The following is a 16,255-nucleotide window of genomic DNA, read 5'->3' on the forward strand; positions in this document are numbered from 1 at the left end:
CATCATCATCATCATCATCATCATCATCATCATCATCATCATCATCATCATCATCATCACAGCTGCAGTGGGAAAACCCGCCCTTTCCCCTCAGCCTCCCTCAGGCTGGAGTTTCCTAATCTAGGCCTCAGAGCAAACTCCCACAAGCATCTGGCGGTTGCTAGGCATCGTGACGCAAGCGGGCTCCGGGCGGCCATTGGCTGAGCGGGAGGCCCGTGGGATTCGCAGGGGCGGGGCGTAACCGGTGCGGCGGAGGGCGCATGCGCGGCCTGAGTCAGGGGCACTTGGGCCACGTCTGCCGGGAGGAGCGCTTGCTCTGAGCGGAGCCTGGCTGGGAGCGATGGGCTTCCGTCGGAGCCCTTGGCGCCCGCTGCTCGCCGCCCTCGTCTTCCTCGCCTCCGCCGCTTTGGCTTGGGACCCCGGCGACCTGGAGCTCTTCGACCTGGTGGAAGAGATCCCGCAGAACTTCTACGCCTTCCTGGGAGTGGAGCAGGTGAGCAGTCAGTGGCCCAAGAGCCTTAGGATTGTTATTACTCGCATTATTATTGTTGCTATTAGACTTTATATTTAACTTATCCTTTGAGGCTGAGAGAGTGTGACTTGGTCAAGGTTTATATTATTTTTATTATTATTATTAGACTTTATTCATAATTTATATTTATTCACCCTTTGAGGCTGAGAGAGTGTGACTTGGTCAAGGTTTATATTATTATTATTATTATTAAACTTTATTCATAATTTATATTTATTCACCCTTTGAGGCTGAGAGAGTGTGACTTGGCTAAGTTTTACATTATTATTATTATTATTATTATTATTATTAAACATTATTTATAATTTATATTTATTTATCCTTTGAGGCTGAGAGAGAGTGACTTGGTCAAGGTTTATATTATTATTATTATTAAACTTTATCATTTATATTTATCCTTTGAGGCTGAGAGAGTGTGACGTGGCTAAAGTTTACATTATATTTATAAAGCTGTCAGTTTACACATCCCTGTATGTAAAATAGAATAGAATAGAATGGGATGGAATGGGCCTGCCAGAGGCGTACATTCTAGAAAGTGGGCTATAATACAACACAGGGCCCTAAGGCACACCTGCCATGGGGGTTTCTTGGCAGGTGTCTTCAAAGAGGGCTTGCCATTGCCATCCTTTGAGGCTGAGAGAGTGTGACTTAGCTAAGGTCACCCAGTGGCTTTACATGACCTGAAGGAAAACCTCTTATTGCAGAGTGACCAGACGTCCTCATTTTCCAGGACATGCCCTACTTTTCAACCTTCTATTCAGGAGAAATTCCAAAATGTCCTCCAATTTTTAGCATAACATTTCTATGAGTGATTTTCACTTTTCTTTTGTCATGTCCTACATTTTGCGGTGCCTTGTCCTCCTTTGCAGAGGTCACTCTGTGACAAGGTGTTTTCTTGGCAGGTTTCTTCAGAGGGGGTTTGCCCTTGCCCTCCTCTGAGGCTGAGAGAGTGTGACTTGCCAAAGGGCACTGAGTAGCTTTACTTGACCCTAAAGGAAACCTATCATGGGGTTTTCTTGGTAGGTTTCTTCAGAGGTAGTTGTCATTGCTATCCTCTGGGTTTACGTGGCTGATCTGGGATTCATACCCTGGTCTCCATACTGAAGTCTATCTGACATACTGGGGTTGGGGAGGAGTTTCCTGGGACAAAGGATAGGATTTTGGAGGCAGCTCCAAAACACAAAGAACAATAAGATCCAAAATCCGTAAAACAATGATATCTTTATTGGCCAGCCGAGATGCACAAAATACATGCTGCAAGCTTTCGAAGCTCCACTGGCTTCTTCATCAGGCAAAGATGTTAAAAATCCTAAGCACGAAAACAGCCCTTCCTGTAATAGTGACACATGCCCTACCTTTTGTCACCCTCATTTTGTATTCAGTGTCTTCTAGTCCTGTAGGCATTTTGGGTAAACTGGTTTGCACCATTTCTTTCCACTTGATCCACTAGTGCTGCTTCCAAACCATAGTGTTTTCTTCACTTCTGGTGCATTGTAGTGTTATAGTGAGCTGGCGTGGTTTGTGCGCTGGACTGTGACTCTGGAGGCCAGAGTTTAAATCCCTGTGACCTGGGCAAGTCACACTCTCTCTGCCTCAGAGGAAGCCAATGGCAGCCCTGGTCTGAAGACACTTGCAGAGAAAACCCCTTAGGATTAATATAAATTGTTGGAAACAACTTAAAGGCACACATCTACAACAACAAAGTTTTATTTTCTTCTTGGTTCCTCCGCTTCCACATAGCCAGCTATTTTCCCATGTAGTCTTATAATTCCTCCCTCTTCCCACATTTATGTTAAAATGTATTAATTTTCTTTTCTCTCCCTACATCCCCTCCCACCTTAAAGAGGATACTTCCCTTCCCCCCCTTTTCTTACAAATACTGGGCCTTGAAAGTCGCATATGCTTTCCTTCCTTCCAGAAAACATGCAGGGCTAGCTGTGTTGGCCATTTAACAAATACAAACAAAAACACGTTAGTGATACCTTTATTGACCAACTGAAATGCACAATATACTTCAACAAATATATTGTGTGCTTCAGTTGTCCAATAAAGGTATCACTGATGGACTTTTCCGTCCTTCTATGATGATGGCTTTTTTAAATTGGGTAACTTGCACATGTCAGCCATGGCTACACCTTCACTGGTGGATTAAACATGATAATTTGATATGTGTCTTTCTTTTTGTGGAGGATTTCCAAGCCTTGGTCTAAAGCACAACACTTGCTCCCATATTTACCTCTCTGTATGAATATGCTGAAACCTTCCTGTCAGGGATATTGTGAGCTGTTTCCTGCATTGCCTGTACTGAGTAGGCCTAGGTAATCTCCCAAATTTCCTTCCTGGTCAGTGATTCATTGAGGAGGCTTGCTCTTAAATGTCTTCACAAGCTTGTTGTGTTGCAAATGGCCCCAGGCCTTATTTGTTCTATTCTATGGACTGGCATCCCCAGAGACCCTGCCCAATGTCCCTGGTCATTTGAGGTCCTGTTGCTAGGCTAAAGTGGGTTTGTCCCCTCTGGCTTTTAATGAACAATGATGCGCTCTACAGCTGTTGTTGTGTGGTTTCTGTTTTATTTAAATTAATTTGCTTTTGGTGTGCTGCTACCTCATGTTGCTCTTGATCTGTGTTAACTTTGGAATAAGGATTGAAAACCTGACAGTCCTGTTTTTATTAAGTTTTATTATTTTTTCATAACTTTCATTATATCTTTTTCTTGTATTGGGATTTCAGCTGCCCCCCCCCCCGCATTTAAATGCATATGTGTGAATGCATTTAAAATTGTATGAAATTTCTGTTGTACACATTTGTTGTATGGAGTACTCCACGGATGAAAGCATGTCTGTGTGGGTTTTGAAGTGTGCATATTTTTGGTTTTGCAGACGTGTGCAATCTTGTGCACATTCCCCAAGATCATGACATGTCACAAGTCCAGGCGCTGTACATATTCCTGAGCCAAGGTGTATCCTGTTCCATTGGCAAGTTTGGGAGGTGCCAAATGGTTATTTAATGCAATGTTTTAAGGGTGGGTTTTTTGCCCAGTTCTTTCTCTATTCTGATCGTTGCATGGGCAGCGGTTGGACTAGATGACCCTTGATATCCCTTCCAAATGTGTGATTCTGTGATTTCTCATTGTAAATTCTGTTAGATTGAAAAGCTGGATATGAAACCATTAAATACTTTGGATATGTGAAAGCCATTGTTCTGGCTTGCAGATATGATCACTGGTGAAACTGAAAGTGACATTTTGAACTTTAAAAGTGTTTTTTAAAAAAATGGCTGACTAAGTTGTTCTGTATAAGTCCATGGTTATGGTTATATTAAATTTAAGAAAAAGAGATTTGAAAAGTGAGATGTAAGATATTTAGCCATGACAACTGCCTGATACCTCAAGTTTGTTCTGATCTCAGAATCCAATCTGTGGTGTCTGAAGAGCTGTAGCTACTTTTGGAGTACCAATTTCAGTTTGAAATTTCCATGCCTGTGAATTGTTTATTAAGCAGTAATCAGATGGTTAAGGCTTTGTGTTGTTTTTATTTGTTTGTTTTTAAATACAAAATAGTTCAGTAATTGGCTCACCATCAGATCTTCTCAGCACAGTCAACTGATATGATTCCAAGATAAATAAGCCCGGCTTCTTTTAAAAAAGCCAACAGTCATGGTGGCTAGGAATCAAAGGGGACTGTGCAGGAAGCGTCTGTTAGGAATTTTGAAGCTCTCCTTCGCTGCCTGACTCAGCCTTCATGTCACTCAAATGGCTGCTTAAAAGGACTCTCCCTTGAGAAACAGCTGCTAAAACATGAGAACATGCAGTTGGGAAGTGAAATTGTAGAAGCCTGCAGAGTTGTTTAGGTACATGCATAAAGATAATTGGGTCCTGAGTGTTTGCATACACTAGGAGTGGGCAATCTCCAATCTGTGGCCCTCCAGACATTTTTTAGACTGCAATTCTTGTTAGCTCTAGCCAGCACAAATAAGATTTAGGAATTATGGGAGCTGCAGTGCAACAGCATTTGGAGGACCACATGATGCCCTTCTGTGGGCACTGCATTGAGGCTGGCAGCTGCTAGGGAGAGGATTTTCTTAGTAGTGGCCCTGTATTTTTGGAACTTCCTGCCTAAGGAAACAACTATGGCCTTGTCACTATTCTTTTTTTTTTTTAAAGAAAGATCTCCACTCACATTTATTTCAGTCTGCATTTTGATGAACTGTGTTGTCTGTAGATTTTGAAAAGGAAAAAACAACTCCAATGCTTTAAATGTTAAAACTGTATTTTAATGTTTTGCAAATTAGCGTGGTATGGTGATTTGAATGTTGGACTAGGAATCTGGGAGACTAGGCTTTGAATGCCTGCTTGGCCTTGGAAACTCATTGGCTGGCCTTGAACAAGTCACACTCTGCCTCAGAAGAAGCCAGTGTCAAACACCTTCTAACCAATGTGAAGAAAATCCCATGATAGGTTGCCAGTAGTCAGAAAAACTTGAAGTTAGCAATAATAAAATTCAATGTTTTATAGCCTTGAGAGTTTCTTTGTGAGGGCAGAGCTCCCTGAAAGGAAAGTTAATTTTTTTCTTAATAATAAATAATAATTAATAATAATTAATAATTAATTTGTTTTATTTATATACCGCTATTCCAAAGATCATAGCGGTGAACAGCAAGTAAGCTAATTAGCAAGTAAGCTAATTTGCCCCCAACAGTCTGGGTACTCATTTTAGCGACCTCGGAAGGATGCAAGCCTGAGTCGAGCTTGGGCCCTTTTGCTGGTCTTGAACTCGCAACCTTGTGGTTCTGAGTGAATGATGTATAAATTGGAATGCTATCATTCCATTTTATAATTCAGAGAATAGAATTTTAGGAACCAAAATGCTCTTTCTGTGTAACCTTGCATGACAGTAGCCACAATAATGATTATGTTCTCTTTCCCCCTCTCTGTATCCAATAATTTAAATAATTGGAGTATTTAAATAATATTCTTTACAAATGACTCTTACCACCATCAGGCAGGAAAATATGTTTGTGGACTATCCATTGACCATGTGTCTCTAATTTTCATAATTTAAGGTCTAGCTCAGGTCATCTGAACAAGCAAGACATTTGGCAAAAAACCAGGCGCAGTCACTCCATCATTTGAAATATAATAATTTAGAGCAGGGTGGGCAAAGTGTGCCCCCCCCCGTCATTCTGTGACCCTCAATACCTTCAACCTCACCTTTTCTAATCAGAATGGATTTTTCCCTTTCCCCAGAGTTTCCAGTAGTGGTAGTTTACCTTTTCAATAGGTTGTAGGACCTCCTTACACTGTCTGACACCAACAAATGTCTGTTTTTAAAACTGAAAGTAGACTTTCATCTATTTCTCATTAAAAAAATATTTGGCAGGGGTGTAATCTTTATGACTCTTTGCTTTGGTGATTTCATATTTTAGTTCAAGAACTTTCATCTTTTGGGAGGGTATAGTTTGTACCACCACCCTGAGTTTGCAAAACCTTAGCTAAGAAGACAAACAAATAGGTCCTAGAACAAATGTGGCTTGAATGCTCCCTAGAAATAAAGAGGAGTAAATCGAGGCTATCATACTTTGGTCACATCACGAGAAAGTGACTCACTAGAAAAGACAATGATGCTTGGTAAGGTAGAATGGAGTAGGAAAAGAGGAAGGCCATATTTACAAATGGAGACTAAATCAGGGAAGCCATAGCCCTCCGTTTGGAAGATCTGAGCAGGGCAGTTGCTATGGTGTCTTGGAGGTCCCTCATTCTTAGAGTTGCAACAAGTCAAAGCCAACCTGATGGCAGTTAATAACAGAATACCAGTACATGGATATAAATGCAGTTTTTAAAACCTCAATTCTTTTTTTACCAAATGTAATTGTTATATTAAGAACAAAATAAACATTTGTTCTTTGCTTATATTTCTTTGGCTGTGGCTGTATATATCTGTGACTATACATATAAATGGCATATGAGCTGGATTGTGACTTTGTATATTTGCATATTTGACAAAATATATTTTTCTTTATGAAAAATGCAAACAATAACATTGGTTAGTCGTTAAGAACAGTAAAAACTTTATTGTGTAAATCTGAGCAATTTTTTCATATGTAGACTGTAGTTACAATAACTGTTCAATCGTTTCTTTCCTCATCTTTAACACTTTAATAACTCAGTTAATAACTTTACAACAGGGCAGATAGCATGTGACCCAAGATTGATTTTTTAGTTACATTGCTTTCCTGTGTTGGAATAATCATGCTTTAAACAGAGCAAAAGAAAATATTTTCAGTGACATGTAGTGACATTCATACTGTGCAACTGCCAGTATGAGTCATGAGCGCATGGCATGAGGCAAAGTGTGACGCAAAGTGATGACTCAGAGCCATCCATCTATATAAATGTGCCAAGAGACTAGTTGGAGAAATAGTTGGAGTAACAGTTGGAATAATAGTGTGAAGTAGCTGGTTGAAAGTTGGTAGAGAGAAGTTGGAGTGTATATATGTAGTATTGTATGCAACGTAACTAAAGATAAAGCCTTTAGAAATTTTGGATGAACCACTATGGGCCTGAACAGACAGGCCAAAATAATGCTACTTCGGGTCACTTTGGAGATACGCTGTTTAAATGACACACACGTCTTTATAGGCCAGAAGCTGTGCCAAAGCTGCGTTCCAGTCCTTGGGACTGGAGGATGGCTTTGGTGTGGCTTCTGACCTCTTAAGATGTGTGTGTGTCATTTAAACTGTGTATCTCCAAAGTGACTTGAGGTAGCTTTATTTTGGCCTGTCTGTTCGGGCCCGTAGTACATCTGTGAGTCCTATTTAGTGTGTGAAATGTGGGTCAGACCATTGCCGATACCAATAGCTGGTGTTTTTGTTTTATGTTTTTCCACTGCTACAGTATTGTTTGGCTGCATGTGGGTTGATTTGTTCCCCGACTGTGCCGATAGTTGGCCTTCCCCTCGCTAAAATCCCCGACTACCTCCATAGGAGAATTGTACTTCCAGAAGCCTTCAGGGTGCTGTAATTCTTTGCTAAAACCTGGGGTAACTGGGAAAAACATTGTTTTTTAGATACTAGTAGTGACCTTACCATGCTTTCTATCCTAAATTACGAGTGGGAATCTGCAGTTCTTTAGACCATCTCCAGTCATTGTCAGCCACAATGTCAAATGGTCAGAGATGACAACATTAGGAAGAACTTCCTGACAGTATGAGCTGTTCCACAGTGGAATAGGCTGACTTGAAGTGTGGTCGAGTCTCCTTGTTTGGAGGTTTTTAAACAGAGACTGGATGGCCATCTCTTGGGAGTCCTTTGATTGTGTATTCCTGCATGGTGGGGTTGGACTGCATGGTCCTTGTGGTCTATTCCTGTAGAAGCTGCAGTCATTCATCTGGATGGCCATCTCCCCAAAAATCACAGGCATACGAAATAATCTCTACACAGGGCTTATATTATAAAAGAAAACCAATTTCATATCTGAAGACTTGAAGTTCAACTTGTACATTTAAATTATATATGAAAACAATACTTCTTGAAGAAGAGATAGATACTCATTTTCGTGCAACAGGAAAACACTGAACATCTTGCCCTTTTTTCTGATAAGATCTCAAACAGCAGGAGTGAAGCAGTTCTTGAGGACTGAATAACCTTTAAGCCAACCTAGATATAAGTACCAATTAGTTATAATTTCCTTAGTCTCCAGCTGATATTTACATTGTATGCAATATTAGCTCTCTCCTTTCAAGTGTGTAGAAAAGTCTCAGGTTTACTTCCTGTATTCCAAGTTTGTGAGACTGTTCTGGATCATTCTCTAGTCCACATCAGAAACATCATCTATTTTCACATGAGAAGTTTAAATCACTTTAAAGTGTCTGTCATGCTGTGTTTTTTATGTCTGAAAATCCTTTGTGTGGGAGAGAAGAATTCATAGTACAGATGAGTATTTTTATTCCAGCAGCAAAGTGATGGAAACAAGACATGCTGTACGCCTCACCTGACAAGACAAAACATACACTCATATTGCCTGTTCTGGTCAGTTGTGTAACATCAAAACAAGAGAACAAATTGACTATTGAACTGTAGATTCTGCACACATTTTCTGTCCTACTTTTATCTGGACTTGCTCTTTAAGTATATCCAGAAAGAATTTCTGGACAATCTTTGGACAAGCACATTTAGATAGTTGTTTAAATATTGGTTATATTAGTTCAGCAGGATTGGCATCTATATGAGATGGATATGGTTGTACTGCTTCCCCTGCCGATTAGTTCAGATTTTTAGTAAGATCAGAAGAGGTGGCCCATTGCATGATGATTCTAGCATTGTCTCTGGTAACTCCTTCTAATTTTTTTGTACTTCTGTTCTTATCCATTTGTATTTTGGTACTATCTCAGGGGCTTTCTAGACGGCCCTTTGGGACGTCCGGAGGACGTCCCATTTTAAAAAAGGGGCGTCTCTTTTAGACGCCCCTGGGCCTATTACGGACTCCGTCCGTACAAGATGGCGGCGCCCTTTCTACATGGGCGCCGCCATCTTTGCGTATCGGACGCTTAGCGTCCAGACGCGTCGCGCCGCTGCTGACGTAGCGAGCGCGCCCCTGGCGCCTCGCTACGTCGCAAACGCGACGCCAAAAGAAGCTCCATTTTGGAGCTTCTTTTTTCGGTCCGCGCGGGAGTCGGGCCGTTTGAAGGCTCCGGCTCCCCCGCGGACCTTCTGGCGGCGGCGCCAGACCGCTGCAAAGCGGCGGTCTGTACCCCGCCTCAGTTTCCCATACTCCCTTCATAGGAGAATTTAACTTCCAGAAGCCTTCAGGGTATATGATTTTGTTGTGTTGTTGTGTACCTTCAATTCATTTCTGACTTATGACAACCCTAAGGCAAATATATCAAGGGACTTTCTTGGCAAGTTTTGTTCGGGGGGGAGGGGGTTGTATTTGCCTTCCTCTGAGGCTGAAAGAATGTGACTTGCCCAAGGACATCCAGTGGGTTTCCATGACCAAGCAGGGATTCAAACCCTATTCTCTAGAGTTGTAGTCGACAGTCAAACCACTACGTCATAGAATCACAGAGTTGGAAGAGACCACAAGGGCCATCCAGTCCAACCCCCTGCCATGCAGGAAATCCAAATCAAAGCATCCCCTTACATTTCTCTGTGTTGAAATTCATTTTGTTAGCTTTGGCCCAGCCTTCTAGTCTATTCAGGTCTTTTTGAATTTTGATCCTGTCCTTTGGGGTATTAGCTACTTCTCCTAATTTGGTGTCATCTGCAAATTTGATAAGTATGTCTTCAATTCTGTCATCCAAGTCATTGATAAAGATGTTGAATAGCATTGGGCCCAGGACAGAGCCCTGTGGGACCCCAGTGGTCACTTCTCCCCAGGATAAAAAGGAGCCATTGTAAAGCAGTGTTGTTCGGCCGGACAACCAATTACAAATCCATGTAGCAGTTACCTTGTTTAGCCCACATTTTACAAGCTTGTTTACAGAATGTCATGGGAAACCTTGTCAAAGGCCTTACTGAAATCAAGATATACTATATCCACAGCATTCCCTTCATCTATCAAGCTGGTAATTTTATTTAAAAAACTGAAATATTTTTGTAATTTTAGTGTAAACATATTGCTCTATATGTTATAGAGCTAATTGGCTGTGGAAATTATAAAGGTTTTTAATTATTTTTGTAATTTGATGGCTATAACCTGTATTTGGTTGTCATGAATAAACTGTCAATATCAAAAAAAGAGATCAGGTTTGTCTGGTGTGACCTGTTTCTCTGAAACCCATGTTGACTTTTTGTGATTATGGCATTGCCTTCTAGATGTTCACAAATTTTTGTTTAATGATCTGCTCCAGAACTTTTCCTGGTATTGATGTCAGACTAACTGGACGATAATTGTTTGGATCCTCTTTTTCCTCTTTTGGAAGATGGGGACAATGTTTGCCTTCCTCCAGTCTGCTGGGACTTCTCCTCTTCTCCAGGAGTTCTCAAAAATTATTGCCAGTGGCTCCAATATTATATTTGCCAGTTCTTTTAATACCCTTGGTTGAAGTTCATGTGGTCCTGGAGACTTATATTCATTTAGGTTAACCAGTATTCCTGTACTATCTCTTTACGTATTTCTTTCTTCTTCCTTTTGCTACGGACATGTTCAAAAAAGCCCTTTTTATTCTTAACCTCTCTAGCAAGCCTGAGTTCATTCTGCGCTTTAGCTTTTATAACTTTACCTCTACACATGCTTGCTATTTGTTTGAATTACTCTTTGGTGATTTCCCAATTTTTCCATTTCTTATACATGTTCCATTTAAAACTTAGCTCAGTTGAAAATTCTTTAGTCGTCTATCCTAGTTTCTTGTGACACCTCCCATTTTTCTTCCTCATTGGAACTCTTTTAAATTCTGCCTTCAGTATCTCCATTTTGAACAGTTCCCATCTGTCTTGAACTCCCTTCTCTTTTAGTATTTCTGTCCATGGGATCACCCCCAGTATTTCTCTAAGGGCCGTTCCGGACGGGCATAAAGTATGTGCTCCGCGCGTACTAGGGTTAGGAAGGGGCATCACTTCCTGCCACCCCTAACCCTAGTACACGTGGAGCATGCACAAAGTGGCAGCCCCCGTTCCACATGGGGTGGCCACCATGTTGACATCGCGGACACATAACGTCCAGACGCCGCGCGGTGGAAGTGACGCCGTGAGTACGCGACTAGCGCCTCGCGGCGCCACTTCCATGGTGCAAAAAGAAGCTGCGTTCAAGAATCGCGCGGTTTTGCCGCTGCAGTTCCCAGACGCAGCAACCAGCACTGCCGGCAGACCACCGTTTTTAGGCGGTCTGTAACGTGCCTAAGTTTACTAAAATCAGCTCTCCTAAAGTCTAGAATGCGTGTCTGACTATGCCTGGCTTCCCCTTTCCACTGTATAACAAACTCCAGAAGAGCATGATCATTCCCACCTAAGGATCCCACCACTTGCACCCCATTAACCAGGTCATCCCTGTTGGTTAGGATCAGATCTAAAGTAGCTGATCCCCTTGTTGCCTCTTCCACCTTTTGTACAATGAAATTGTCTTTGAGACAATTGAGGAATTTGCTAGACCTTGAGGATTTTGCTGAGTTTTAATTTCAGCAAATATCAGGATAGTTGAAGTCACCCATCACTACTACATCTCTCCATTCCAGATGTGTGGCCATCTGTTCTAGAAAGGCATCATCTAATTCCTCTATCTGACTTGGGGGTCTGTAGTAGACTTCCACCACACATACAAGTAGTAGTAGAAATATTAATAATTTATTATACATAAAATGGTTAATCACATTGGGATGGGATTTTATGCTTACATAGTATTTCTATTGTGGGAAGATAGTCTTGGTCCATCCATAACTAATACATGTATTTGCCTTAAACAATCCGGACCAGTGGTTAATACTGATGCTCCAGGCTTTCAATCTTTTCCAGGTTTAGCTGGAAATACCAGTCATGAAATCTACAATCTTTTTCGTGCAGTATGTGTGCTGTATCACTGAACTATGATGTAACAGAAGCTAGGCTGCAGTTCTCCTCCCTGATCACTTCACAATTCTAGGTGAATGAATCAACATGACTGGAATGCTTTTCCTTATTAAGAACAAATACATATCTAAGTTTGAATGCCTCTTGTAAATTTGGATGCAGTCAACACAAACTGTAATGCTGAAATATAAAGCACATGATTAAATTAATGGGGAGATAAACAACAGTGATGTCATTGTGAGGGTCTACTATAGATCCTAAAGCCAAACTGAAGACTTGGATGATGCCTTCCTGGAACAAATGACCAAATGTTCAGAAAGAAGAGATGTAGTGCTAGTGGGAAATTTCAGCTATTCTGATACTTGTTGGAAATCAAATTCTGCCAAGAATATAAGGTCCAACAAATTCCTCACTTGTCTGGCAGACATTTTCATAGTCCAGAAGGTGGAAGATGCAACAAGGCAATCAACTATTTTAAAGAGAGGCTGGATAGCAATCTGTTGAGTTCTTTGATTGTGTTTTTCTATATGGCAGGGGGTTGGACTCAATAGTCCTTGTAGTCTCTTTCAACTCTGATTCTAAAGTGGAAACAACAAACCCTAAACTGAAAAAAGGTTCATGTGTTGGGGCCCAAGTTGTCTCTTTGATTTGAAATAGTAGTTGTCTTCTGTTGAAGGAAGATCAATTTGCATTATAAAAGCATATCTTGAACCATGTTTATCTTGTATATTTAGCTAGTAAGGTATGTGCTGTATAGTTCCTATTTTGGATATAGTGTCCCCTCTGCATTTGCTGGGGTTAGGAGTGAAGGACCTCTATGAGTGTGGAAAACATCCAGATTTAAAAAAAAAGTTATTTTTACCCAAGAGAACACCTCTCTAGCAATATTCAGGTCCTCCAGTACAACATCGTGGTCAACATCGGCCAGAAGTTGAACATGCAATCATGCTGCAAGACCTACAAATTCCTAGAGAAGTGTTTTGTGTAGGAGTTTCTAGGTTCTCCAGCATAGCCCTATTGTCAACTTATAATTGTGCTGGAGGACTTAAAGATTTCTAGAGAGAACATGTTAAGCAAAATCGTAAATAATCAGATCCACAAAAGTCAAAGCTGCAAATGTGGAGGGCCAACTGTATGTTGTCTTTTGAAATTGATTTCGGTAAGTAGTAGAGAAGAGACATTGTGAAAGAAAAAGCCACAGGAACTTCACAGCCCTCCCCTTATCCTCAGATGTGATGCTGCCATTTGCAGTGGTGTAATCAACTGGTGTTGTTTGGATAAAGCAGAACTGGGCAAGGTTATCAAGTGCTCCTGTAGGGATGCTCCAGGTCCCAGTGTCCATTTAAAATAAAAAATGAGTCTTTTTTCTTGCTTTCCTTTACATCTGCTGGGTGATTGTTTTGCCAATTTTTTCAGCTGTTGTGCAGAACTTACTTGCTTCTTATATAGGCCTGGGGGAACTTGATGATTTTAATACTTGTTTTACCTGAGCTCAGTTGTATCAGGCAGCTTTTCAGACTTGAGAACCTTAACAGACTACCCATTCAACCTATCCCCTGATGCGATACCAGCATCACAGACTCAGCTGCCTTGCTATTGATGGCTCAACATGTGTTCTTTCTATGAGAAAGATATGGCAAGTCTCTCTGGGTTTGTCCTATCTCTCCTAAAGCACTAAGGCTGGTTTGCTGTCAGTTCAAGGTAAGCATGTCTTCTATTCTTTCCAAATCCTTCCTGGATCTTTCTAAATTGTGCCCTACAAGTCAGGGTCAGTAGCCTAGCTGTAATCTTCTCACCTAGTGTGTCCTTTTACCCATGTCCATTCTAATACTTTGTTCTGCTGCTGCTTCATCTGATGCATGCTGTGCTTTGTTCCCAGTAATTCATATTTTTATTGCCAGCTACTGATTTTATATCTTTATAAAGATGACTCCTAGCTTGGATAAACCATGCATTATGCTTCTGTCGATTGCTCTCAGAAATAAACACACGCGCCCTGCTTTTGCTAAACGTAATGCTATTGTGTCTTATTTATTTATTTAAAGAGCTTTCCCCACTCTTCAGCTGAAAAGGCTCCCAGAGCAGCTTACATAATCAATAAAAACAAGATAGTCCCTTCCATTTAACCAATGCTTAACACCCATTGGAGAGATTCGTAGCATCAGCATCTGTGCATTCCTCCAATTAAATGTGTGAAAGAACTACTGCTTTGGGGTTATGATGGAAAGCAATACTACGCGTATGAGTGGTTGCCTGGCAACTGCCTGCATGATTCCTCTAATTCTGCCCTTGTGTGATTATGCCTCAGATGTCCTGTGGGTATGAAGCAGTCTCGAGTTAAAGCTGTAGTGGCAACCTAGGAGGGATGTTTGCTGGACTTGACAGTCTTTTGGGGACCATTTTTGGTCTAGAGGTTACCACTTAGTCTTTATTAGCATGGCAAAAAATTAACACCTTTTGGAGACTGATCTGGAGGGCAGTAATGTGAGAGAAAGATTTCTGCCTCACAATATTTTCCATGGAAAACTTTCAGTTTCCAGTAATGGAATTTTGATAACATTGATTTCATTATTATTATTATTTATTACCTGTCTTTCCCCATGGATCAAGATGGCGAACAACGAGAATTAACAAACAATATCAGTTAAAAAGACATCAGTTAAAACAAAAATCAATTTAAAAGGACAAATAAGATGTATATATATTAAAATAATCCACATTTAAAAATCATCATTTAAAATCCACAATTTAAAAGTCACATGTATAAGCTTGCTGGAAGAGGCTGATCTTTAATGCTCTTTTAAATTTGGAGAGCGTATTCAGCTGTCGAATCTCTCCTGGCAGGTCATTCCACAGTCTAGGGGCAGCTGAAGAAAAATTCCTCTGGCTGACTGGAGTGAACATCCACCAGCGGACCTGAGTGTACAGGGCAGATTATGTGGTTCATTCTATTTGTCAGTACAGGGGTACCCCGGGTTACGAAATTAATTCGTTCCGCCGCCGCTTTCGTAACCCGAAAATCTTCGTAAGGCGAAAAAGCCATAGGCGCTAATGGGGAAAAGCCGCGATTTCGTGCGAAATAGCGCCGAAAAGCACCAAAAAAATTTTCGTAACCCGAAATAACCTTCGTAACCCAGAACAGTTTTTTTAAATGGATTTTTTCGTAACCCGGAAATTTCGTAAGGCGGCGCATTCGTATCCCGGGGTACCACTGTATTCCAGTATCATTAAGCAGATGGCTGACGAGAGATAGCAAGAGAGTGTATTATGCCAATCATATTATGCCCCCACACCCTTACAACTGCAAAAAATTCATTCAGCTTTTCTGCAATCTCTTTATCTTTTCTTAGCAGACATTTAACTCCCTTGTTGTCCCGCAGTTCTTAATTGGTCCCCTAGCTCTGATATTGAGTAAGAGCAATTTGTTACAATTCAAGTAGAATGTGCCAGTCTCGTGCAAGCCCAGCTTGTCTGAAAACACCTCCAAGTATTTAATAAATACAAATTCCTCTTCCCAATAGAGTGGGGCCTTGGTATCCACTGGTGTTTGGTTCCAATACCTGCTGTGGCTACCAAAATCAATGGATGTTCAAGTCCCAGTATAGTTAATGACATAGAAATGTGGCCTTTATAGAAATGTCAAAATCAAGGTTTGCTTTTTGGAATTTATGTATATATTTTAATATTTTCAAATTGTGGATTGTTGAATCCATGGATAAGGAATCCATGGATATGGAGGGCTGATTGTACCGCTGTCTCATTCATTCATTTAGAACCATCGCTCTTCTTACCTAGCCGGCCCTGTGCACAGAGCAGGTTCTGCTTCAAAATAAGCAACTTTAGATGTGGGCCTTGAATTTCAGCTATTTCCTACCCAGCAATTTACATCATGTTCATACAAGCAAGCATAGAAAAACACACTCAGGCCCATCATGCTGTTTCGGAAGGGTTGTAAAAGTAGGACATAAAATAGAAATATATGTGTAAATGCCTATGAAAAAGTAGATAGGGTAGCTGGGAATCTGAACAGAAACACACTGAACCTTGCTTCAACTAATGTGTCAACTAAGGTGCGTGTTTGTGTATTTTGAAGAAGCAGGTTTCTTTGCTCCCTTGGGGCCGCACTTAATTTTGGGATGCATACTTTGCTTAACGTGATTTTGATTAACATGAAATAAGATAGGAGATTTAGTTGGTGTTGCTTTTCTTTGTCATTTATCTAAATGT

The 16,255-nt window shown here is 40.9% G+C and overlaps 1 protein-coding gene across 1 annotated transcript in view; it reads left to right on the plus strand.

Annotated features, from left to right (window-relative positions):
- Positions 1-259: 259 nt before the first annotated feature.
- The window catches only part of DNAJC1 (DnaJ heat shock protein family (Hsp40) member C1), a 99,734-nt gene continuing 83,738 nt past the window's right edge, over positions 260-16,255 (plus strand). The window contains exon 1 of the mRNA XM_042475079.1: positions 260-493. Within this exon, the coding sequence (XP_042331013.1) occupies positions 341-493 (153 nt within the window). The 5' untranslated portion in view covers positions 260-340. The remainder of the gene's footprint in view (positions 494-16,255) is intronic.

The sequence above is a fragment of the Sceloporus undulatus genome, chromosome 6 (genome assembly GCF_019175285.1).
Source record: "Sceloporus undulatus isolate JIND9_A2432 ecotype Alabama chromosome 6, SceUnd_v1.1, whole genome shotgun sequence".
NCBI lineage: Eukaryota > Metazoa > Chordata > Lepidosauria > Squamata > Phrynosomatidae > Sceloporus > Sceloporus undulatus.